The sequence below is a fragment of the Protopterus annectens genome, chromosome 6.part1 (assembly GCF_019279795.1).
Source record: "Protopterus annectens isolate FY-2018-M chromosome 6.part1, PAN1.0, whole genome shotgun sequence".
Lineage (NCBI taxonomy): Eukaryota > Metazoa > Chordata > Ceratodontiformes > Protopteridae > Protopterus > Protopterus annectens.
The window spans coordinates 45,848,735-45,874,721 of record NC_056738.1 but is presented as its reverse complement, the minus strand read 5'-3'; the positions used below and the strand labels follow the sequence as shown (position 1 = coordinate 45,874,721).

Below are 25,987 nucleotides of genomic sequence, written 5' to 3'. Positions count from 1 at the left end.
AATGTGTCAGACATAACTGTTTTGTTAATGATGGCAGATCTGCCATTTGTATGGTTAGACTGTCTGGGGGCATTGTGATCCTAAGCCCACGGTATACTTCTCCAGATTTTATAATCTGAAATTGAAGGGAACCTCTTCAGCAATTACTTCGGGCAACATTTTAAACATTCCTCAAATCAGAAGTTACTTTACTTCATTTGCTCTGTTCCTTTACTGTAGATATTTACATTTTCAAAAGTTTATACCTTGATATTTATAGCTTTTAGTACTCAAGTATTCTCAACTGATACCTTATTCAGAACATTCCAGCTTAAAATCTTTTTATATTTTTCCTTCAGAGAAGCTTCAAGAATTTTTTAACTCGAGAGCCAATTAAAAGAATGCAACAGACAGATACAAGGGGTGCAATATTTCCCTACAGAATGCCTCTGGAATCGATACATAAGGTAAGTTACTCTGTGCAGTTGAGTGTTTCAGACCTGGCCTTTCTTCTGTTTTTGACATAGAAAAGTTAATTTACAGAATGTAAGTTTGTTTCATTTTGTTAACTTGAAAATTACAGCTGAGTCCAAGGCTTCCTTAAAACTCCACAGTGCAAAGCTAGGGAAATTTAAAAAAAATAGCCAGTCCGTCTAAACGATTTGTCTTTGAAAGACAGTTCAGAGCATAAGAAAAAGACCTCTTAAAATATGCTAAGCAAGTAAATATAGATAAGTCAGTGTAGTTATCCACAAGTTTCACCACATAGTAAAACAATTGTGGTATCAGAAAATGTTTTTTCAAAGCATTTTTTTTTCATTTTCATCACCAAAGTTTCCAGCACAAGGTTCATGTTGAAATTTAGAAGACTAGCTGCATTAAAAAAAAAACAGATAAAACTGTGAAACAGCAGAGTTCAGAAGAAAAGGGTAAGACATCTATATGTCCTGCCTCCCCGTGTTACTTAATATTTCAACTCGTAAGATCATGCAACCTAGGGAAGGAGGAAGTATCCTTTCACATGAGGTTATGCAACCTCTTGGTTGGAATATTTGCAAAGCAACGGGATGAGTAGTTTCAAGATGACTTGTTCCCCTTACAATCAGAAGTCTGTTTGCTTTAGTTTTGCTGACCCCATTTTCTTTTAAATAGAACATTTCAGCATATATATTTTTAATTTGACTTAATGCTGTTTGGAGATTGTAGTTTCCAAATTTTGAAAGCTGGTCTAATAAGCTTTGGTATTTGTTCAGCTGCCATGCATCATTTTTGAATGAAAATTCAGATTAGCTATCATCATTCTGTGCTGTTGGTATTGTTTGCACAAAATTGCACTGATAGTTCCTCTTGCAGTGATGTGGGAGTTGAACTCTTCAAGCATTATTGTCTCCTCCTCCTCCCTAACTAGTCCTGTGCAGGACTTTTCCATCCAGTGTTATAAGCGCCGGTACCAGTAGGTTTGCTCTTAGATTTCTGTTGATTTATTGGGCCATAGTCTGTACTCTGTGGACAAATTTCAGTTTCTCTATCCCTAGTTTTCCAGCACTAATTGCTTCTGTAAGGAAACTTGGGTTGAAGTTACATGTAAGAGAGCAGTTGGTGGAGTGCATTTTTTGTCACCCTGCCTCTACATGCATTGTAATAGAAGAGCTACGGGATATTGAGCCCAGCTGCTACAGTGTCATTGGCGGAGTTTTTCTAGTCTCCCTGCATCTACATACATTGTAATAGCATAAGAGCTACAAGAAAGTGAGTACTACTTCTAATCCACTTCAGAAGACTCTACTAGATGCAGCAATTGGGCACAGCTGCTAACCCAGTCTGAATATGAATGCATTTGTTTGTCAGGGACATAGTGTCGTTATAGGTTTATTTAATTTTGTTTAGTTGTGTGTAACAGCCGTAATATTTCTGTATTTGTCTCCACTTTGTTTTTAATGACAAACTAAATTTTATTTCATCTTTCTTTCCATATCTTTTCACTTCCCTGTGTATAGTTCCTACATTTCAGTTGTAATTTGACAGCAGTTTTCTTTCACATTATTTACATACAGTGCTCTCTGTCTTGTGCATGCCTGTACAGACTGATTGGTTGCTTCTCTCACAGACTGGGGACCCACTTCTTTCCTACCCCATCCCTGGCTTACCCCCACAGCACATACCTTTATACTTCCCGCCCTCCTCCTGCATACTCTGTAGACTGTAGTACTCAGTTTGTACACCATCATCTAAAAGGAAGGCAATTCTTGTTACTTGAACTTTTTGAAGTCTATCAAGTAATTCTCAGAACAACCCTCACCTTTAGCATCTAAATGAAAAACAAGTAGTAATCATATCAATTTTCATTACTATCCTCAATAAGAAACAATGAATACAGCAGTGTTTCCTAAGCAAATTGTGGTGCATTTAACCCTAATAATGTTTCTTTATATCTTAGCTAAAGTGACAAATGATCGTGCTACACTTTCACTTGATCTCCATTACAAAAGCAGACAGGCATCAGACATTCAAGTGCATACAACCCAACTGCTACTTGAACAAATATATACACCACCATCAATCAATCCAGTAAGAAAAATGGAAAATAAATTCGTACTCAAAATGCTTTATGTGTAAGTACTCAAGGGAAAACTTAAATGTACAGATGTTCTTCGTGTTTCACTGTTGCAGTCATCACATTTGGGTTATCTGCTTGCAGTAACCCTCAGTTGGCCTGATTATCAAAGTCTTGGGTCCTGCGTCGGTTGCTTTCTCATCTTCCGTGACGTCAGGGGGTATAAAGCGTGCAGCCGACGCCATTACATCAGTCTTTCTTGCTATGCAGTGCCTGAAGCAGAAGCAGTTCACAAGTTCCGATTGGCTGACTCCTGAAATTTTCATTTTCGAGTTTCAGAACCGAAGTCTTAAACTAAAGCGAAGTACCCTGTTGGGGAAACTTTTTCTTGCTCTAAACTGATGTCAGTAAAAGTCAATAATTTTATTTCTTGTGGAAAGCAAATACCTCATAAAGATTTTCATTTGTACTGTATTCCTTGCCTAGGCCCTAAACATGATGTACCTCGCTGTTAGTTTCGTGCCTTATTTAAACAACAAACTATTCGTCGTCGGTATTTTTACGCTTCTAAATATTTTGGTACTCTGTTTAATTATTCAGATATGTCTTCAGTAAGCCATCCGACTACTGACATTCCAAAAACGTGCAAAGATAATGACAGAGACAGGCCGCCTAGGTCCAAAGCTTCCGACAACGCTTCTAAGCCAGTCGCCAGTTCTCAGGCACTTTCGCAGCCCCTGATACCTGCTACTTAAGATTCGCAGGCCTCTACTGAGACCCATTCGGAGTCCGGTATGCCGCGAGATTCTTCAACTGTGGAACTTGCGGATGTCTCTACCTTGGATGGGTCCGGAGCCGCTGTGCAGGCACCAGCTTCTGAGGGTGTATTCAGGCCTAATGACTTGCATATTAAACCGATGCCATCTTCTTCTTCAAGGCCTAAATCTTGCACCATGCCTAGAAAACCGACACCCAGACCGCATGGTCATGCCTCTATGCCTAAAAAACGAAAATACGAATGGCTGAAGACCTTATTACTTTAATCAGGGGAAGCCAACATTCCCCCTCTAAGAGACCTAGGACTGAATTTGCTCGTGATACTTCTGATCAGGATTCTGAAATATCTGTTTCCTCTGATGACCAGGATTTACCCTTATCTACCTATGAGGATTCTGATGCAGAGGACTCTATTCCCTCTGAACCCCCCCCCCCCCCCGAGGATTTCTCTTTTGGTGAAACCTTGCATACTCTTAGGGATAATTTTCGTTGGGAAAGCCAGGATTACTGTGATTCTAAAAAGAGGCTTAGGGATTTCTTACTCCTGCCCCACCACAGGCCTTTAGCTATCCCTCCTGTACTAGACATTGTTGATGATGCCTTTTCGGAATCTAGCTTGGCCCCTGACTCTTCACCTCCTGCTCCCGGAAAACCTGAGAGATATTACAGGGTTTCTGACTCTCACAAGTTCCTTTTTAAAACCCTGAGACCATTTCACAGGGACCAGGGCATTAAGGCTACTACTGCCAAAAATCCTACCCCCTCTGATAGAGACTTCAGGGCACTGGATAGATGGGGTAAGAAAGTATAGACTTCTGCAACCTTGGCCATTAGGGCCTTAAATTGCCAGTTTCATATGTTAATGTATCAGCAGCATATTATTGGATTGCTTAAACAGAAAATTATGTTGATTCCTGACTGTGCTGAAAATAAGGCTTTACAGGATTTTATGCATTCTGAAGAACAGGTTGGAAAACATACTTTGCAATGTGGCTTTGATTCCCTAGAGGCATCTTGCAGGGCTGCTGTCTCTGGGTCTGTACTTAGAATGCATGCTATTCTTAAGGAGCAATCCTTGTCAGATCATGTTAAAGCTAAATTGCTGGATGCTCCCTTAAATCAGGACTGCATGTTTGGCAACAAAGCAGAAGAAGTTCTTAAAAAGATGGAGGAAAAATCTAAAGCTATGCAAACTGTTAAAGATTTCCTACAAGTACAGCCTCCAGGATTTAGTAGACATTGGCCCTCTAAGAATTGGTCCTTTCCTGCCTCTTCCAGGCCTTGTCAGTCCAAACCCAGAACCAGCAGAACACCCAGGCTTCAGTCCCAGGTTACGCACAGGACTAAGCAGTGGGGGGCTCCCACTTCCAAATCAGGGAATAGTAAGAATTCCACCTGTGGTAAACTGTCTCAGTGACTTAACTTTGTAACTTCCAAGCACTTCTCAACTGACTGCTCCTTTAGGGGGAAAATTGCTCTGCAGGCAAAAAACTGGGAACTCATTACCCAGGACAAATGGGTTTTAAATACAGTTTCCCAAGGATACAGATTTCACTTCCACACATTACAACCCCAAACGGTTGGCCAGATCTACCCACAAATCAGTGGGCAGAGGCTCAAAAGCAAATACTCTCTCTTAAGAATAAAGGCTATTCAAGCTGAAGAGGAAAAAGGGACAAGGTTAAGACTTTTCCTGGTACCCAGAAAAGACTACTCATGGCGTCCTATCCTAGACCTTTCTGTCTTAAACATCTTTTTGGTGATTCCAAAATTCAAGATGCTAACTCTTCACCAGTTGCTTCCTATGCTAGGCAGAGAAGCCTGGCTGGCAACACTGGATTTAAAGGAAGCCTACCTGCACATCCCAATCAGGGACTCTTGCAGAAGATACCTACGCTTCAAAGCAGGCTACATGCACTGTCAGTTCTTTGCATTGCTCTTTGGCTTATCTACTGCGCCCAGGGTATTCACAAAGTACCTCAGGGTTCAGTCCTTGGACCTCTCTTGTTTGGCATCTACTTCTGTGAAGTACAGGCCAATACTAAGGGACTCTGGCTAACAAAGTTCGCAGATGACTGCAAACTGCGAGCCATTATTGAATCCCGAAATCTTGTTGATACTCTACAAAAGGGCCTTACATAAACAGATGCTTGGTGCCAGAGCCATGGGCTCAAACTCAATGCCAAGAAATGTATAGTTATCCCCTTTGGGAAAAAACATGTACCCATGAATTACCACATAGGTGGCAGTACACTAAACACCGAAAGTGTGATAAGAGACTTAGTGACACAGGTGGGCAGTGGTCTCACCTTCAATAACCACATCGCCACAACAGTCAGGCAATCCTTCTGTGTGGCACATCTCATCACTAAGGGCTTTTCATCCAGAAAAAAGGAGGTCATTGTCCCACTGTACTCATCCCTCAGACCGTTTATAGAATACAACGCCCCATTTGGTATGTACCTCTCAAGCCATCTGCAACAACTGGAAAGGCCGCAGAAATACCCCACTAAAAGAATCACAGGCCTAAAGCAGATGCCCTAAATACCTCACTAAAAGAATCACAGGCCTAAAGCAGATGCCCTATGCTGACCGCCTTAAAAAAATCCAGTTATACTCTGTCGCATATCGTCTACTCCGAGGCGATCTCTGCTTAACATACAAGGCCATGTCAAACCCAGAGTTGTTGGACATGCTACACTTAGAAATCCCAATCCCTCAGAGCCACACGCTCCAGGGATCTAAACCTTGTCATCACAATAAACAAAACATGCTGAAGGGATAGGTTCCTGACCCAGAGACTCCCCAGACTCTGGAATAGACTGCCCATACATGTCAAGCAGAGCACCTCTTTGGCCCTCTTCAAAAGGAACCTTGATGACTGGATGGGAGAAAGGAAATTCACCCCAGGGATCACGTCAGTCCCCCTGCTAGACAGGGGTCCAGGGAAGTAAGTAGTGTGGGAGGAAATAGCCAGGGAATTGTTATGGCTAGGCTTGTATAGCCCTAGGGCCGATAGCCTATTACCAACCTATGAACTGCCTAGCTCCAGTCATTGCATTTTGCAGGCAAAGAAATATTCAAATATACCCATACCTGGACGATTGTCTAATTCAGGCAGAAAGCCAGGGCATGCTTTTGAATCATCTGGCATTTGTACAAAAGGTGCTAACTTGTCTGGGGTACACCATAAACAAAAAGAAATCACATCTGGTACCCTGTCAACAAATTATATTCCTGGGAGCAAGCTTGAACACAACTTCCCAGATAACTTTCCTCACGCCAGAGAAACAAATTTATTTGACAACTTACTTCAGACAAGTGGCCGCAAAAACCCTGCCATCTGCAAGGCAAATACTGCAGGCCTTGGGGTTCATGGCCTCCTGCATTCTACTAATTCCATATGCAAGACTGCTTATGAGGAGACTATTCTCAGGATCTAGAAGCAATGATTCCTATTATACCTTGCCTACGGTTAGAATTCCTTTGGTGGGCAGAGGCCTGCCACCAAAACTTGGGACTACCATTCACTCTACCCCCTGCCGCCCAAACCCTAACAGCAGGCGCATCAGGCTGTACATGTGAGGCTCACCTGGCAGGGAAGTGCATTTAGGGCAAATGGAACCCAAGTCAAATGCACCTGCATATCAATCAAAAAGAAATGTTAGCTGTACAGAATGCTCCGACAGCCTTCAAGGACCACATACTTCCAGGACAATTAATGGTAAAGATGGACAACACCACTGTTATGTGGTACATAAACAAGCAGGGGGGTACACATTCTTGCCCCCTCTACAAACTAGCCATGGCTCTGTGGAACACAGCCTTGAGCTACCAAGTGCATCTACAGGCTCAATTCCTGCCAGGAAAACTAAATACACTGGCAGACGAACTAAGCAGAAATCTCATGGACCCACACGAGTGGAAACTGGAACCAGTGACTTTCAACGTGTTGATAAACAAATGGGGGAGCCCAGATGTAGACCTGTTTTCCTCGCCCCCCAAAAAAACTACCAGTTAGACAAATTCTGCACAAGGACTCCCCACAAACAAGATTGGAAAGTGGATGCTCTGTCCTTCAGCTGGAAAAATCTATCAGTTTATGCCTTTCCTCCTATGCTTCTACTCTCCAAAGTACTACTAAAGATCAAACAGGACAAACCAAGGACGATACTGATTGCACCAGACTGGCCACGCCAACACTGGTACCCCCTCTTGCGCATTGTGTCACTGCTAGCCCTATGGCACCTGCCTCAGACCCCTACCCTGCTGTCACAGCAGGAGAGCCAGATTCTGCACCCCCAGCTTCAAACCCTGAACCTGGCAGCCTGGCTAATTACCTGATGTTCATCGTGCATACAGCTGCAGTAATCACAGATGGGTTTTCTGCTGTCAGGCGGGTCCCCGGTCGGCCGAATTCCAAAGTCTAGGTCCGGCGTCGGTTGTTGTCGCTTTCCTTCCTGACGTCAGTGAGGCAGGGGTATATAAGACACAGCCGACGCCATTTTCTTCAGTCTTTTTTTGCCACGCGGTGCCCGAAGCAGAAGCAGTTCGCAAGTGCCAATCGGCCAGCTCCTGAATTTACGAAAAATTGGAAATCGAAGTCTTCTTTAAAGCTAAGTACCCCGTTGGGGAAACTTTTCTTGCCTCAGACCGATGTCAGAAAAAGTTAACAATTGTATTTCTTGTGGGAAGCAAATACCGCATAAGGATTTCCATTCCCTCTGCATACCTTGTTTAGGCCCAGACCACGACATCTCGGGCTGTCGCTTTTGCGCTACTTTCAATAAATGCACTATTAAGCGTTGGGCGGAGTTCGCCCAACACCTTTTTGGTAAAGCCTTTGATTATAAAATGTCGTTGGAGACTCCGACTACTGTTTTGTCCAAAAAACGCAAGGACAAGGACCGACACGCGAGGTCCGTGGTCTCCACCGACACCACGCCAAAACCGGCTACACGTGGTCCGGTTCTCAGCGAGACACCTATGCAGTCCCTGACTACCGACGACACTTCTTTGGCAGTGTCTTCTGTAACCGAGACCGCAGGTACCTCAGCCCATACCCAGACTACAACCACCGAAGCCACTGTGAGCGTTGAGCCTCCTAATGTGGACAGGTCCACTTCCACCCATGGTGTCTTTAGACCCTCATCTTCCTTTTCCATTAAGGCCTTTACTAAGTCCAAATCAGCCAGGCATCCCAAGAGGCCTGTTGCACAGGGCCCATCTCCAGGCCCCATGCCTAAAAGCAGATGCTTAAAATGGCTGAGGATTTAATTACTCTTATCAGCGGTTCCCAACCCCTCCAGACAAGAGACCCAGAGTGGAGGAAGATTCTCCCTCTTCTGATCAGGGCTCCATTTTTCAGAACATTCTGATGTAGAGGAACACTCTTACTCCCCTTTGAAGATTCTGATGCAGAGCAGTCCATTCCTTCTGTATCTCCTCCTGAGGATTTTTCTTTTGGGGAAACCTTGCACACCTTGAGGGAACACTTCCATTGGGAAGGCCAAGACTTTTCTGATTCCAAGAAAAGACTTAGGGAATTTCTTTTGTTACCTCAACACAGACCTCTGGCGATACCTCCTGTCTTGGACATACTTGATGATGTTTATTCGGAGGCTTGCCTTAATCCGGATTCCCTGCCTCCTGCCCCAGTCAAGCCTGATAGGTACTACAGAGTTCCTAACTCCCACCAATTTCTTTACAAAAGCCATAATGCTGACCCTGAAACCATTTCTCAAGGCCCCAAGGGAATGAAGGCCTCTACTGCTAAGAATCCACTACCTACCGAAAGAGAGTCAAGATCCTTAGAAAGGTGGGGGAAAAAGGTATATACCTCGGCCACCCTAGCCATGAGAGCCTTAAATTGTCAGTTTCATGTGCTTAAATAACAGCAGTTTCTGTTATCACAATTAAGAAATAAAATGTCTCAACCTGAACAACCAGATTTGAAGGAGTTGCAGGATATGATGCATAGTGCAGAACAAGTGGGTAAACACACCTTACAATGTGGCTGTGATGCCCTAGAGGCCTCAAGTAGAGCTGCTGTTACAGGATCAGTCATTCGTAGACATGCCTGGCTTAGGGAACAAATCTTGCCTGATCATGTGAAAGCTAAACTACTAGATGCTCCTTTACAAAAGGATGTGCTATTTGGTACTAATGCTGAGGAGATACTACGGAAAATGGAAGAAAAAGCCAAATCTATGCAAACTGTCAAAGCTTTTCTACAGGTTCAACCACCACGTTTTAGCAGAAATTGGCCTTCTAAAAACTGGTCCTTTCCAGCCACGGACAAGCCCCAGAGAGGTAGATACAGGCGCACAAGGGGCAGAGGACAATCACAAGGATCATATAGAGGCAGGCAATGGTAAACTCCAGCACCAAGAGGTGGCGAAGACAGTGCACAGCAATACAGGAAACAAACTCAATGACTTCCTCCTTTCCATGCCAAGCAAGTCTCAGCTGGCAGCACCCTTGGGAGGAAAGCTGGCATTATTTACAAGAAATTGGCATATTGTCACAACAGACAAATGGATCCTGGACGTTATAAACAGAGGCTACAGATTTCATTTTTACACTCTTCCAAAAATGAGAGGCATGCCAAACCTGCCACACAATCAAAGGGCAGAGGCACAACTACAAATTTCAAAGCTCATAGACATGAAAGCTATTCAGGAGGTACCTACTCACGAACAAGGTCAAGGTTTTTATTCCAGGCTATTTCTGGTACCAAGGAAAGGAACCGACTGGAGACCCATTTTGGACTTATCCATCCTAAACACATTCTTACTGCACCAAAATTCAAGATGCTCACATTACAGCAGCTTCTTCCCATGCTGGGCAAGGAGTTTTGGCTGGTAACATTGGACCTCAAGGAGGCATACCTGCATGTCCCAATCAGACAAAGCTGCAGAAGATACCTCAGATTTCTTGCAGGTTCAATCCACTATCAATACTCTGCATTGCCCTTTGGCTTATCTACTGCGCCCAGAGTATTCACGAAATGCCTGGCATCAATAATTGCCTACTGCAGACTTCAAGGGATACAAATTTACCCTTATTTGGACGACTGCCTGATCCAAGCGGACAGCAAGCACATACTTCTGGAACATCTGGCTTATGAAACACGGTTACTGAATTCCCTGGGATACACAGTCAACAAAGAGAAATCCAGGCTAACACCATCTCAGAAAATAACTTTCCTGGGTGCCAACTTGGACACAAACACCCAGATGGCCTATCTTATGCCAGAAAAACAGGGGCAACTACCTCAGTACTTCAAAATACTAGCAAATTGTACCAGGCTTACTGCAAGGAAAATCCTGCAGGCTCTGGGCTTCATGGCATCTTGCATTCTTTTAATCCCATGTGCAAAGTTGCATATGAGGAAACTTCAATGGTACCTAAAAAACCTATGGTCTCAACACAGCCACAGTTTGGAAACAATAAGAAAGAAATGCAAGCAGTGAAAAATGCAATTACAGCTTTCAAGGACCTCCTGCACCCAGGACAATTATTGACAAGAACAGACAACACCACAGTAATGTGGTGCATAAACAAACAAGGAGGAACACATTCATACCCCCTGTGCAGACTAGCCATGACACTTTGGAACTTGGCTCTGGAATGGCAAATCGAACTTCAGGCACAGTACTTGCCAGGTTTGGAAAACACGCTGGCAGACAATCTAAGCAGAAATATGACAGATCCACACAAATGGAAGTTGCATCCTCAAGTGTTTACAAAGATAATCCAAGAGTGGGGGAGGCCAGACATAGACCTCTTCACCTCCCACAGGAATCATTAATTGGAAAAGTTCTGTTCAAGGACCTTTCATCCAAAGGCCTGGAGAGTGGACGCCTTTTCATTCAGTTGGACAGCATGGACAGTTTACGCTTTCCCACCTCTGCCTCTTCTGCCCAAGGTGCTCTTGAAAGCAAGAGCAGACAGACCGAAGATGATACTGATTGCTCCAGACTGGCCAAGACAACACTGGTACCCACTCCTGAGGAGCCTAACACATACTCCTCCCTGGTCCCTACCTCTAATACCTCTTCTGCTGACTCAGCACAGCTACAAAACTCTTCACAGTCAGCTGAAAACACTCAATCTCGCTGCATGGAAAATTCCTTAACACCACAACAGACCCTACTCCCCAAAGAGGTGCAGGATGTCATTTTGGAGGCCAGAAGGCCTTCTACTAGAAAGGCTTACTCAGCAAAATGGAAACAGTTTTGCTCTTGGAATGAGGAAAAAGGCCAGGACCCTAGAAAACTGAATTTGCCTCAGGTATTACAGTATCTAGCTGAGCTGCTGAACAGTGGACTTTCATTTTCCTCCATAAAAATTCATGCCTCAGCCATTTCTGCAGAATTCAACACGGATCCACCCGTATTCTCTCACCCACTCTTAAGACAGTTCCTCAGAGGGGCTAAGAATATAAGACCACCAAGGAAACAACCAATGCCAGCCTGGGATCTTAATTACATTCTAGAAAAATTAACATTGCCTCCCTTTGAACCAGCTGCCTCAACAGATTTGCAATATTTGTCCTGGAAAACAGCCTTCCTTCTGGCCATTACCTCAGCTCGTAGGGTTTCGGAACTACAAGCCCTCATGGCTGTGCAGCCCTTTCTCATCTTCCATCAGGACAGGGTTTCCCTTCGAACCAACCCGTCATTTATGCCTAAAGTGGTATCCAGGGTAGCTTTAAATCAAGCCATACACTTACCTACCTTTTACCCCAATCCTCAAAACAAAGGGGAAAGGCTGCTATACTCCTTAGACATCCATAGACAGCTACGTTATTATTTGGACAGAACAAAGCCTTTCAGGAAATCAGAACAACTTTTTGTGTCCTATGCTGTAGGAGCTCAAGGGAAGCCAGTTACCAAACAGACAATTTCAAAATGGATAGGCCACTACATACGGTTTTGTTACTCCTATCATGGAAAATCTGTCCCTACAGGCATCAGATCCCACTCCACCAGGGCCACAGCTACCTCTACAGCCTTCCTCAGAGGAGTTCCTACCAAGATATTTTGGAGGCAGCCACTTGGAGTTCTGTGCATACCTTCACAAAACACTACCACCTGCCTTTATATTCCAAAACTAGAGCAGGCTTTGCCACTGCTGTGTTGCAGGGCATTCTGGCTCATCCCAGTTCCTCCTAGTGCCTACCACCCTGTGCGTAGCTTTGGGATTCTACCCATCTGTGATTACTGCAGCTGTATGCACGATGAACATAGTACAGTTTTGTACCTACCATAAATGTAGATGTTCGAGTGCTAATACAGCTGCAGTACAGTTTTCCCTCCCTCCTTCCCCTCTTGGTAAAGGCCTAGGGCCTAACCCCTCTTCATACAATCTGATTGGGTTATCCTTCTATGGTATATTTGCTTGCAACTACTGATTTTTGATTATATTGCATTGTATGTATATAAATATAATTTATGTATTGCCTTCCTTCTGGGGGCACCTAACATCTGGGGCAAGAAAGACTGAAGAAAATGGTGTCGGCTGTGTCTTATATACCCCTGCCTCACTGACGTCAGGAAGGAAAGCGACAACAACTGACGCCGGACCTAGACTTTGGAATTCGGCCGACCGGGGACCCGCCTGACGGCAGAAAACCCATCTGTGATTACTGCAGCTGTATTAGCACTCGAACATCTACATTTATGGTAGGTACAAAACTGTACTATCTCTCCATTACCATCCCTCAGTAAGCACGTGTTGGGTGTCATTCTGGAGGCAAGGGGGGCCTAGTACTAGACAATCCTATGCTGAAAAATGGAAAAGATTCTGTGTCTGGAACCAAACTCAAGGGATGGGCACAGCAGCGCCCAATTTATCTCAGATTCTTCAATACTTAACTGAGATGCTTCACAAGGGCCTTTCCTTTTCCTCCGTCAAAATTCACGCCTCAGCCATTTCAGCTCATTACAACACAGAACCACCCCTTTTTTCTCATCCACTGCTCAAGCAGTTCATCAGAGAGGCCAAAAACTTAAGACCACCCAGGAGAGCCCCTACTCCAGCCTGGGACCTTAACTTTGTATTGGAAAAACTCATTCTTCCTCCTTTTGAGCCAGCTGCAAGTGCAGAGTTAAAATTCCTTTCTTGGAAAACAGCTTTCCTTTTAGCTATCACTTCAGCAAGAAGGGTATCTGAATTACAGGCCCTTATTGGCAGTGGTGCCTTTCATCATCTTTCATGCGGACAGGGTGTCCGTCAGGACCAGTCCTTCCTTCATGCCCAAGGTTGTATCCAGTGTGGCTCTTAATCAATCCATTCATTTGCCAACCTTCTTTTCTAATCCACAGAACAAAGAGGAACGGATACTTCACTCCTTAGATGTGATCAGGCAACTTAGATTTTACTTGGACAGGACTAAACCTCAAAGGAAATCTGAACAACTGCTGGTGACATTTGCTGCAGGGGCAGAGGGGAAGGCTATTTCAAAGCTAACCATTTCTAAGTGGATAGGCCATTGCATTCATTTCTGCTATAAGCACCATTGGAAAACCTATCCCACAGGGGATTAGACCCCATTCAACCAGGGCTGCATCTACCTCTACAGCCTTTCTCAGAGGTGTCCCTACCAGAGGCATACTAGAAGCTGCTACCTGGAGTTCTGTACATATTTTCACCAAGCATTACCATTTGCCAATTTTCTCTAAATCCAGAGCTGGCTTTGCCACTGCAGTCTTGCAGGGCCTTATAACTGGTCCTAATGCTATGTAAATTCCTCTTCCCATCCTTAGCTTTGGGAATCTACCCAAATGTGAAGACTGCAACAGTGAAACACGAAGAACATAGTATAGTTGTGTATACCTACCATAAATATAGATGTTCGAGTGTATTCACTGTTGCAGTCCTGGTTACCCTCCCTCCAGCCCCCTGATGTCTTTTGGCTGTAGTCTACTCTCCTTTACTATGCTTAAAAGCTTTTTGGTGTATTTGTTTTTTTGTTGGAGGTATAACCTTGTGTGTGTGCGTGTATGTATATATATATATATATATATATATATATATATATATATATAATTGCTTCCCATTAGGGGGGCACCTGACATCTGGGTCAAGAAAAACTGATGTAATGGCATCGGCTGCATGCTTTATACCCCTGACTACCTGTCGTCACGGAAGATGAGACAGCAACCGACGCAGGACCCAAGACTTTGATAATCAGGCTGACTGAGGGCTACTGCAAGCAGATAATCCAAATGTGATGACTGCAATAGTGAATACACCCGAACATCTACATTTATGGTAAGTGTACACAACTGTACTTTCTTAAATTTAGAGATATGAAATCAAATCCTGGATCACAGACCCCTACTCACATCACTTCTACCCACAGCTTTTCCAATGGTGTAACAATGGTTTCAAAAATAACTTGCATTAATGCTAGATGTGTATGTAGCAAACTACCTGAACTCCATTTTTTGCTTGCCACATAACCCCAGTATTACGACAATAACTGAAATGAGGCTAAAAATAAATGGTGACAGATGCAAAAACACTCCCTATAGGCTGTAACATTTACATAGACCAAATCAGTAATTGTTCTAGAGGCATAACACTGATATTTTCCAGCTAACTGATAAACAAGATGCTTATACTTGCAACTAATATAATTGAAACATTACTCACTATTCTCAAATTAAAACCTCATAAAACTCTTCCTGCATGTGTAAGAAAGTGATGTGCTCACAGGCTTGCAGCGTCACCGAGCTTTTCAACACAGGCCTAGCCTACAGTTCTATAAAGGTGTCGGTGACAGTCATTTCACCCTGCATGCGTTTAGAACCCTCCTCCCCCAACATCCAGACTTCCACTTGAGCATTTTCTAAAATGCATCCTGCTATTGGCCCTTTTTAGCATCTTTATTAAGTCATAGTTGAAGCAGCATAGATACAACATATACATTAACCATAGTGATATTTCTCATTGTTTTCATGCTGTTTGTATGTTTTATTTTTGTCAGTTATTCACGTCGGCATTACATCCATTACTCAGTTCCTGACATCCCTTAAACCACACTCCTCCTCCTAAACATTCTTTTGCATGTATGGTTCCCACAAATTCCATATATTTCTATGTAACTTGCTCCTTCACTTTTCTAAAGATACCATCTCCAGTTTATTTATCTGTACAATATTCTGTACTCCATTTACAGCTGGTTTAGATGTAGTTGTCCATTTTCTAGCAGTTCCTTTTTTTGGCTGATGGTAGTATAAAAGTTAGTAAATCCTCACTACATCTAATCACGGTGGTGCAGCAGTTAGCATTGCCGCCTCACAGCAAGAGGTTCTTCGGTTCAATCCTCGGCTGGGGTGCCTTCTGTGCGGGGTGTGCATGTCCTCCCTGTGCTCGCATGGGTTTCCTCCGGGTTCTCCGGTTTTCCTCCCACATCCCAAAGACATGCTGTAGGTGGATTGGACACTCTAAATTGGCCCTAGGCATGAGTGCATGTGTGCGCCTTCTGTGGAAGGTTGGGTGCCGGTCTGGCAACTCTACACCGTAAAACTCCACTGCCAATCCTGAGCAGACAGGTGATCCGCTGTGGCAACCCCTAACCAGGAAAAAGACGAAAGAAGAAGAAGAAAGAAGGTAGTTTCTAGGCTATTGGCCTTAGAGTCATTTTAAGCCTATACTAGCCTACCCCAAATTTACCAAAATATTGCTGACATGAGTCCTAACACCAAGGAATCTTATGGTTACACTACAAGCTTTTACACAATGATTTGCTTTCCCAACATTTCTGATAAAGTACTCTGTAGTGAAATTTTTAAATATGCCAATTACTTTTCTTTTTTCCCCATCATATCTTCCAGCATTTGGTGGCTACTTGAGGAAAAAATATTTATTCTGACATTTCCAACATGGAGATTTGAGGGTTGCCGTAGTGGTTAAAGTGTTATCTTACAGACACAAGGTACAGGGTTTGATTCTCACTCTTAAGAAGAATGGCTAGGTTTAAAAAGGCTCATGAGGGTCATTACCCATGAATCTGTGTGGGTATGACCAACATTTCTGTATAGGGATATGTTTCTTTACCTCATAGATGCAAGGTACAGGGTTTAATTCTGACCTCTGGTATTGGCAAGGGTTGTATTAGTATGCAGACTAATAGCCTAGTATTTACCTGTGAAGCAAAAATCTTAAACCTCTGGACTATGTTGCATACGTTGGAGTCTTACAGACTGATGTCCTTCCATTGTTCCTTTACAAATTGCCTTTTGAGTCTCTCTTCCCTATCTTTTCTAAACTTCTCTGAGTGATTCTTATAGCTATTCTACAATATTTTGTACATCCTAATTATCCTTTTTTTAACAACATTTACTGTTGTAACCTAACTTAAAAACTCTATAAGAGCTGTTTTTCTTTTTTACTTAGCACTCTCCTCTCACTTTCTTTTTGCCTATAATCTGATATTAATCCCTGGTAGAGAAAGCAGTCTCTATCCTGCAGTCCAAACTTCTGCTTGGCCTCATCACATTCTGTTACCTGTCCTTTTCTAGTTATGTTCTCCCAATGTCTTGGTTCCTTTGCTAATTTTCTTCAGTAAGTTCCATGTTGCTTATTTCCTTTACCCCTCTTGTAGACATCCCTCTTGGCAAAATCTCCTTTCTCCAGTCCCATGTTGGCTTAGTTCATAGAATAATTTCTGCTACATTAAGTGCATATTATTCCCAAACAACCATACAGAATATTATATAGATTCTCCTTAAGGACCTGCATCCATAATCCTACTTTGTCCTGAATTCTTGAACTCCCTTCCCCCCCATTTTGCCATCATCCTTGTCAACTTTGATTTATAACACCCAGTTTGTGTTATGCATAATGAGCCTTAAATGCATAGCTGCAGTGTATCCCTTCAAGTCAGGTAATCACAAACTGCCTTGTTCTATAAGGAAAATCAGATAATCCCACTTAGCCTTTGATCCCTTACTCTCCCAAATAAATTCCTTTAATTCTGTATTAATTATCATCCATAACCTCTTCTCTGGTTAATATAAACATGCTTCACCTGTGCATAAAACTAAAGGAGTTAGAATGTTCACTGTATTTTCCTTATCCATACCTTTAAGAAAAGAGCTTCCATTTTCTCAATTTTTGTATTATCTTTTGTTTAGTCTCTTCCCAGATGGCCTTAACTGCATAACAGAATCATTTTAATTTGTCCAGCTAAATAATTCATCTTATGGGCCCATAAATATGGGTATTACTGAACCAATTCATATGTCGTTTGCTGCTATAACCTGTGTTCTATCTTCATTAATTTTATATCCTTTGAGAAATTCATAAGTGTCTTGAACTGTTCCATAACAGTGACATGTCCTTTTCTGGATTTTTCAAGTACACAATATCATCTGCAGATAGAGTTAACTTTTCTTAAGTACCATCCCATTTATATCCTTGAATTTGTGAGTTTTCTTATTTTCTTTGTCAGTGGATGTAAATATAAAGCAGAAAACAGAGAGGCAGACACCCCTGTCTTGTTTCTCTGTTCAAACATTGCTCGTCAGAGATGAACCCTTCCACTTTAATTCTTGCCTCTGACCCTTCATATATATACTCCTAATTACCTAATTAGCATATTTTATCACAGAATTCAAATCTTGTTATTGCCTTACTCGTATTATCCCAGCTGAGTGTCAAATGCCTTTTCTGCATCAAGACCAACCAACAATAATCAAATTTTCTTGCATTCTGCATCCCTTTGGATCATCATTGTTTAATATCAGATGTCTGCCTCCCGTCCACATATATGAAGTTGGGCCTGAAGGGTCTTTTTCATCTTTGGATAGTACAGCAAACACAGCTTTTTTAAAGAGGCTAATCCTCTACCAACCCACCCTTTTAGAATACTGTTACATAAAGCCTTCTTCCCTTTCAGCATTTGAACTTCCTCTGGTGTACTCTCTGTTTTTGGAGACTTCCCTGGTGTTTGATCATATGTCATTGATTTCTCTCATCTCTTCATATCTCCGCTACTAATTGTTGAGCCTCATCTTCCATAAGTAATTTTATTTGTGTATTTTCTTGGTTACCACATTCCTCTGTTATATACAGTCTTTTCATAAATTTTACGAAATATCTCTTGATATGTCTGAAGGGTCTCTGGCTATTTTTCTTGTCATAGTCTCTCTTAAGTTTGGTGACAACCCTTTCTACTTTCTGTTACCTAAGTTATTGTTGTGAAAATTTTTATTATTTGGATTATTATCAAGAATAGTTGCTTAATAGCAACATTTGCAAATTCATGTGTATTATTGTCCATTTAGAACTCTGCAGGTGTTACTCTTTTTTGAGATTCCTTTTCTGCAATATTTTAACCTTTGTCAACCTTCTAAATAATTCATATTACTTCTTTCTCATACCTCTTTCTTTTTTTTTGTTTCTACCGTTTTTAAACTACATTTTCAGTTTATCCCACTCACTTGCTATTCCTTATGATGAAAGTTCTGTCTTCCCTAATATCTCTAAAATCATTTCATAACCCATTCCTTAAATTCCTTTTTTAACAGGAAAGTAGAAAAGCAGCAATATCTCATTTATATTTCATTACCATGCATCTTTATCTTAGTGTTTATCAGTGCATGATCTGAAATGGTTACTGGATGTGTCAGAGCTTTCAGTTATGTAACATGCTCCTGTGAAATATAATTCATATCCAGTCCAGCCCAGTTGTACCTTGGGAATAATATGTAAATTCTGTTCAGGTTCATACTACTGAATTCACATCTTCCATATCAAATAGTGTCATATATTTCTTTAGATGTCTACCCTCTTCTTATTACATTTCCCTTATAGGGGTCTCTGATACAGTCTCACTATTGCAAAGTAAGTTTCATCCCAGAAGCATAAGTAATGATCCCTGCTGAAATCTGATTTAATCCAAAATATTCTTAAGCTCCATAATAGCAGTTTCTGGTGGAATATAAGTGCATGCCAGCTTAGTCCTCAACCCTTGCCCATAACTCTTTACTACCACAAGTTTACCTTTATTTTTAACTCCTCTATCACTGTTGGAGCCCCTGTAGCAATGTATATTATTGAATATGTTTCCCTTTCTCCATGATATGTCATGTCCATCCTGAATTGCGTTCTTTAAATTCACACACTAATTTCTATCCAAATACATCTCTTGCAGAATTGCTATTACCCATCCCACTTTTCTTAACATAATTCAAAAGCTCTGCCTTTTGTCTGTACCTGTAAGGCCTTGTACATTCCATGATTATGTGGGCAGAGTAGCCGTTATGATGAAAAGCTGTTACTCCCACCTATTGTGCATGACAGTTATTTTGAATATTACATGCTCTGTTTGTCAGTGCGGTGGTGGTGCTGCGGTAGCGTTGTCGCCTCACAGTAAAACTTCCTGTTCGATTCTCAGCTAGAGTGTCTTCTGTGTGGAGACGTGTGAATGGGCATACCTTCGTTGAAGGTTGTGCATCAGGGCCGGCAACTCGGCACGTAAAAATCTACTGCCAATCATTAGCGGACCGGAGTTCCGCTGTGGTGACCCCTAACCGGGAAAAGCCGAAAGACACAACAACAACATTCTCTATTTGTCAGACAGATGCGTTATCCCGCTAATTCTTCTCTTCTGCAACTGAACCCATATTACATTTACAAGACCTTTCTTTAATGAAAACACTTAAAGCTTTTTTTTTTTTTTTTTTTAACTAATTTTCTGGACCCCCCCCCCCCAATCATTTTTCACTTAAAATAAACATAGTATGTAAAGTTTCAACACGTGAAGTTTACCCTTTCAGATAGAGCAGTTGCACCAAAATGACTGCTACCCACACAATCATTACCTTGTCTAAAATTTAAAGTTACCCATGCTAAAGTACAAATTTCAGATGGTGTTATATTTACACTGATTGCCATCCATACTTTTCTGGTCTCTGTTTCCCTCCCAGATGCTAAAAACAACTTACATGCTTTCAGTAAACATTAATTTTTAGCCCTATGAAAAAATGCATTGGCTACCTTTAAATTAACTACTTTGTACACTGATACATTAAATTCACTAAAGTAATAAGGTTGCTGGGGAGAGAACTGTTTCTATAACATATTCACTTCCTACAATTTGAAACTGTTTTGTTTGCCACTGTACCTTCAAATGTTGATTGCAGTGTATTGCTTACATTTCTCTCAGGAAAGAGTGCTTAGAGCTTGCAAGATTAATTGTTTGCACAGGCAGACAGGTTTTATCCAACTAAAAGAAATTAACTAGTATTTTTGCATATGCATGAAAGAATCCTTGCAAGTTTCACTGGGAGGGTACAGTTCAGACTTCTCAAAGCCAACTGCATGCTCATTTCCCTCCAAGAACATGTGATAATGAAAAGAATAACTAATTCCTTTGAAAATGCAAGAAACTTACCATTGTTGCAAGTCTTTCATCATTTTGTCTTATTTTTAAGCATATTTGCTTAAAAATGTCTATAGCTTAAACCAGGGACATTAATCTAGGCATCGGCCTCTGTAAAAATAGGGGAGATTGTCTTCAATATATAATTTGACTAATATACTTTTACACCCCAAACCAGCTACCCAAGATTGCAACACCATCTTAACAGTGTCTTGCTTCTCTCCAGCTTTTCGTATCTTGTTACAGTATAAAGCCTGTATATTTTGCAACTAAGCAAAAGTGCATGCTTACTTTAATATCTTTGGCATATACACTGCAGTCAGTGATAAGACTTCCACCACTTCAGTCTTAAAATACTTCTGACTGCACCCTAGAGAAATCTGCTGTACAGTATAAAGTGCAATTTACATCGTTTATACAAATATTAGTAAGAGCAAAACTGGTTTACTTAGTTCCATCTTCACTTCATCCAATGTCTTTCTTAGCATTGATGACAAAGAGGAGGGTATATGCTTTACATTTCTCCCACCAGCTTAATTCAGCCAAACAATTTGAGTCTTTCTCAACCAATTTTTATTGCAAAGTTGTATTTCACATAGGTTCCTATATTCCGTGGGACTGATGCTTTATAATTCCCTGTTTATTCACTAATTCCAGTTTTCTCGGTTCTCTTCATCTCTCTGTCCACACAGCAGTCTTGGGTTCAAGTACAAGGTACTCCAGATTCTTCTATTCAGCTTCTGTGTTTTTCTCTCTCTCAAGCATTTCCTATGGAACACTTGAAATGCTTTGTGATGCCTGTGCACTGGCCCAGCAACCAAGGAGCCTCAGTCCTCACCACTAGCACCAGTGAAGGGTGTCCATATAGGAAAAGGATAGTAAATACTCTCACGGTAAAGTACAGTCTGTCTGGGGCTGGTATCTCCCTTTCTCTCCAGGTCCCCAGTAAGACTCCCCACTGGCACAGCTATAGGGTCTAGATCTCAGCCTAATGGGCAAGCTAAAACCTCCAGCACCCTCTCTGTCCATCCAGTGCTTCGTGTCCCTACCCAAGTAGCTGGACGCACACTTTGCGATAAGAGTTTATACAACCAAACAGACACGCTTGAGGAAGGCTGGCACAGGTTCTCCAGCTGTGCCCCTTTTCTGCCCAGTCTAAAAGGTAGTACCAGCTGCCACCACCCACTAATAATTATCAGCTACTCAAAGGCCCTTAAAGGGTGTCCAATTATTACTGTGCAATATTATTATCCAAATGCTATGTGTGACTGAACAGTCAATGCTGATTAGAGTGACTTGGTACAGTATCACTATGTACATGCAATGTACTCTTAGAGCTTAAATTATCTCTACACAAAACAGCCACAGTTGAAAGGTTTAAAATATTAAATAATAAATAATAAAAGCACAAGACAGTACTTCTTATTACACAGTGCTAGTCAAGAGTTCAGAGATCATGGAGAAATACTTAAACTAATGCCGTAGAAAAGGTCTGACATCATTGAAAAACAAACTAGTCTACTCTTCCTAATTCCTAGATATTTCTCAGAGAAAACATAGTTTTAAATAACTTGCATAAAGAGCAAGCAGTGCTGGTAATGTTGGATGTTCTCAAGACAAAATGCTCACAGCTCGCTGATTCTCTCTCTTTAAATTAATAACACAGAGCTGCTTCACATTACATCATGCTTCACACTTCTGTGGTGTTCTCAGGCTAGCAGAAACGACATTTACATTCTTTACACCTGGTCAGAAACCAGAGCAATAAAGGACATTTATACATGCAAATTCTAGCCATTAACTCTGGTCTTAAAACAGTGGGCAGGATGCCTCCCTCTAGACATATCAGCTCTGAATTTTGACAACAAAGATCATCATAAAATGCTGACTTAGCTTTCTTACAGCAGAGTGCAATGTTGTTACATTTTTGCAGTTCAGTATCCAATGCAGTCTTTTCACATTTAAGAGAACAAGCCTGTGGCTTACATTAATATTTGCAAATGACAGAATTATCTACAAAATTCTATCTGGCTAGGTTGGCAGCCTTCTCCTATCTTCAAATGTTTCACTGGCATAGTCTTTCTCTGGCCATTGTTATTGTCAGAAAAATGAAAAGCGATGCTGCCTTCTACTTGCCGGCTCACTTATTGTTTGTTAAATTTTTATTTCCCCTTATTCAGCATTAAAAATGTTTATAGTCCTCAAAGAAAACATATTCTGAGGATGGCTGGATACAGTAGCTTGCATCTCACACCTGCCTATTTCCATTCCCTGATCGCTAGGATAAACTTGCTTCTCTTCTGCTTAGTGTACAGTGAATAGTAATTTTACACAGACACGTTACTGTCCTAATTTTTTAATACTTTTCCATTCTGCCAGAATTTTACCAAGAACAGCTCTTTCTTTTGGTGTGGTTACAAATTTACTCTTGTAGGCCTTGGCTGCTTTCTTATGACCAGACTTGGAGCATACACACAGTGTGCCTTCCCATTTAGCATATCCTGCTGTGGAACACCAGATCAGTTGCTTGTTTGTACTTTCATAAAATTAATGCAGTTTTTCATCCATTTTGTCAGATACATCAGAAAACTTCAGTTTTTCTCTCTGTGGTCTATCTTCTAACTTTTTTTTTTTTTAACAACTCTTCTTGAGAGGACTTATGCTTAGCCAGCCTTTTATTCATTTCTCTTATTTTTGCAGTTTTATCAGTTTATCTGAATAGCAAAAGCTGCTGCTTTTTTTTCTAGTCATTTATTTCACTTTATATATTACTTTTATTCATTTATTTTAAATACTTCTCAGTGCATGTAATTTATTTTCCCTCTAAATTACCTGAAGCTGCGTCTTGTACAATAGCTGAAACTTAAACTGCTATAGTTGCAAGATTCTTGCCAGCTAGGGTTTTCTTTTCTGGTCAGTTTTCTCTCAGGTTCTCCAAATGTCTTGTTGGTTAGTACCCACGTAGTGTAATCACTAGCCAGTAACCATATTTACACAAACTGATAAATTCACTGGTTTTGTTTTCACAATTTTTGTTTTCACCTTGGGAGGTCTCAAACCAGCCTTTTAATAAATGTGCAGCCTTCTTAGAAGTCTGTTCTAGTACTGTGAATGAGTTGCATCTGCTGGAATCAAATTTATGTCGTGGAAAGCTGCCTGTCTTGCTCAAGTGGATCAGCTTAAAGACTGTCTGCACTCCCTGCCCTGATGTGCGAACTCTGTACCATAGCTACCTAATTGAGAGAAATCCTCCAAAGACTGGCATAAAAGTGGGACATATAAAATACATGAATGCATAAATTCATACATTTAGGCATCTCAGAAGTCTCATTAAGTGCCACATTAATATGGATAAACAAACCTATTATACCAACATCCAGTATAAATAACAGAAAAATTCAAGACTCTTGGTTATCATTAAGCAAGCTAATATGTCCTGGCCAAGCCACCACACCCTGTCCCCTTCTACTTCTAACACCACTGACTCAATACCATTCTCAATTCAACTCCTACTTTATGCAGCCAATACTGCCTCTGACTAATAGTAATAAAAATGTACCTCTCTCAAGCTTCCCATCTTGTCCTAACCAGTCATATTCATTCTCCTTTCTCATGGTCTCCAACCCTTCTGTAAGAAAACTTCTACCGAAACTAAAACCAGCATCTTTAGCTGCAGACAAACTTCCAAAAGAATACCCAAAAATAACAGCTGATGCTGTGGCTTTTCTTGTATCCATGCTAATAAATCAATCCATGTCTTGAGAGAGATGTCCCATCCATATGGAAAAAAAATCCTTGATATCACTCCAGAAAGGTGGCACATCAACAGAATTTTCCATCTGTTGACCTATTGCCATCCTAACCCCTCTTAGAAAATTCTAAAAAAAAAAAAAAAATGCATCCACTCACAGCTTATGCTGTATATTAACTTTTAACAATGTTCTCTCCAAAACTTAGCATGATTTTAGATCTCATAGTACTAGTGTTGCTGTCCTCAAATTCAGCAATGTCATGAACCAACATTGTAATGGCAGCAACCTGACCTCTTCACTATTCTTAGATTTATCAAAAGCGTTTGACTCCATATTCCATCAATATATTCTTACTGAACTTACTTCTCTTCTCTCACCCTCACTCAGTTCTTTCTCCCATGGTTCCATAGCGATCTGACTGATTGGCAGCAGGCAGTCAGATGAAAACAAAACCTCTTCTCCTTCTTACCAGTCGCTGTTGGCGTCCTACAAGGATTAATATTAGGCCCTCTCTTTTCAAATTTTTTTATAAACAATCTACATACTGCCACCCACCTCACTAGTATACTTCAGTTTGCTGACAGCTTGACCCTTGTGTGTGCATCCCCATCCCTACCAACCATTTCAGGACATCACCCAAAATTCTTGAACTGCTAGCGACACTAGGCAAAAAGATCCAAATCTGTTTTTAAATCCTAAAAGAAAAAACTTCTCTTCATTCCAAACAATGACAAAGTGAAACAGTATTTTGAGAACTTCGTCCAGCAGCACAAAAACTGAAATAGTAAACAAACAGCTTCTGGGTGCCCTAGTTGCCATTAACCTCATATCTGACAAACACATTTTGCAAGCCATTAAAAAGCACACCAGGAGCTGTGATGCCTCTCTAGTGCCAAACACTGCTTGACAAATGGTGCAGGAAAAACGCTAGCATTTTCCTATCTTCTTTTATTCCTACTCTGCTTCACCTTTTCTTACAAACCTAAATGCTACACTTAAAGCCAAATTCTTCACTTATTACAATAAAGTACCCAGATTTGCTGCCAACCTTACAAGTAGGACTCATAATTGCAAAACCCTGAAACAACTAGACTGACTTGAGTTATCCAACTGTTTAACATGCTCACAACTAATTACTGCACACAGTCTTGTGCAGCAGGAAATGTCCAGCAGTAGAAGATACCCTGCAGCACTTCTGTCCAGGTAGAGACCTTCACTCAACCAATAAACTTAGTAATCACGGCAAAGTCTAATTCAGCAGGCAACTTCATTTACTCCCTTTCTGTGTCTAACACCATCCTAACATACCTAAAACCAGACCATGAAACTTTGCTCCTTGAAGCCCTTACTAAAACACCATCTCAACCATCTCACCTAGGTAGCTCTGATTTCTTTTGTCACCTTATACCCCTCTCCCTTTATGACCTCTACATCCTTCTACACAACAAACCATTCTGCTATTACACCCCCATTACTGTCCTGTCTTAATTCCCACTTCACATTTCAGTTTCTTTCAGACCTTCC

General features: G+C 41.3%; 1 protein-coding gene across 1 annotated transcript in view; it reads left to right on the top strand.

Moving 5' to 3' along the window:
• Positions 1 to 25,987, top strand: part of GTF3C2 (general transcription factor IIIC subunit 2) — a 2,978,836-nt gene that overhangs the window by 2,766,730 nt on the left and 186,119 nt on the right. Inside the window, exon 17 of the mRNA XM_044075341.1 lies at positions 339 to 446. Coding sequence (XP_043931276.1) covers positions 339 to 446 — 108 coding nt within the window. The remainder of the gene's footprint in view (positions 1 to 338; positions 447 to 25,987) is intronic.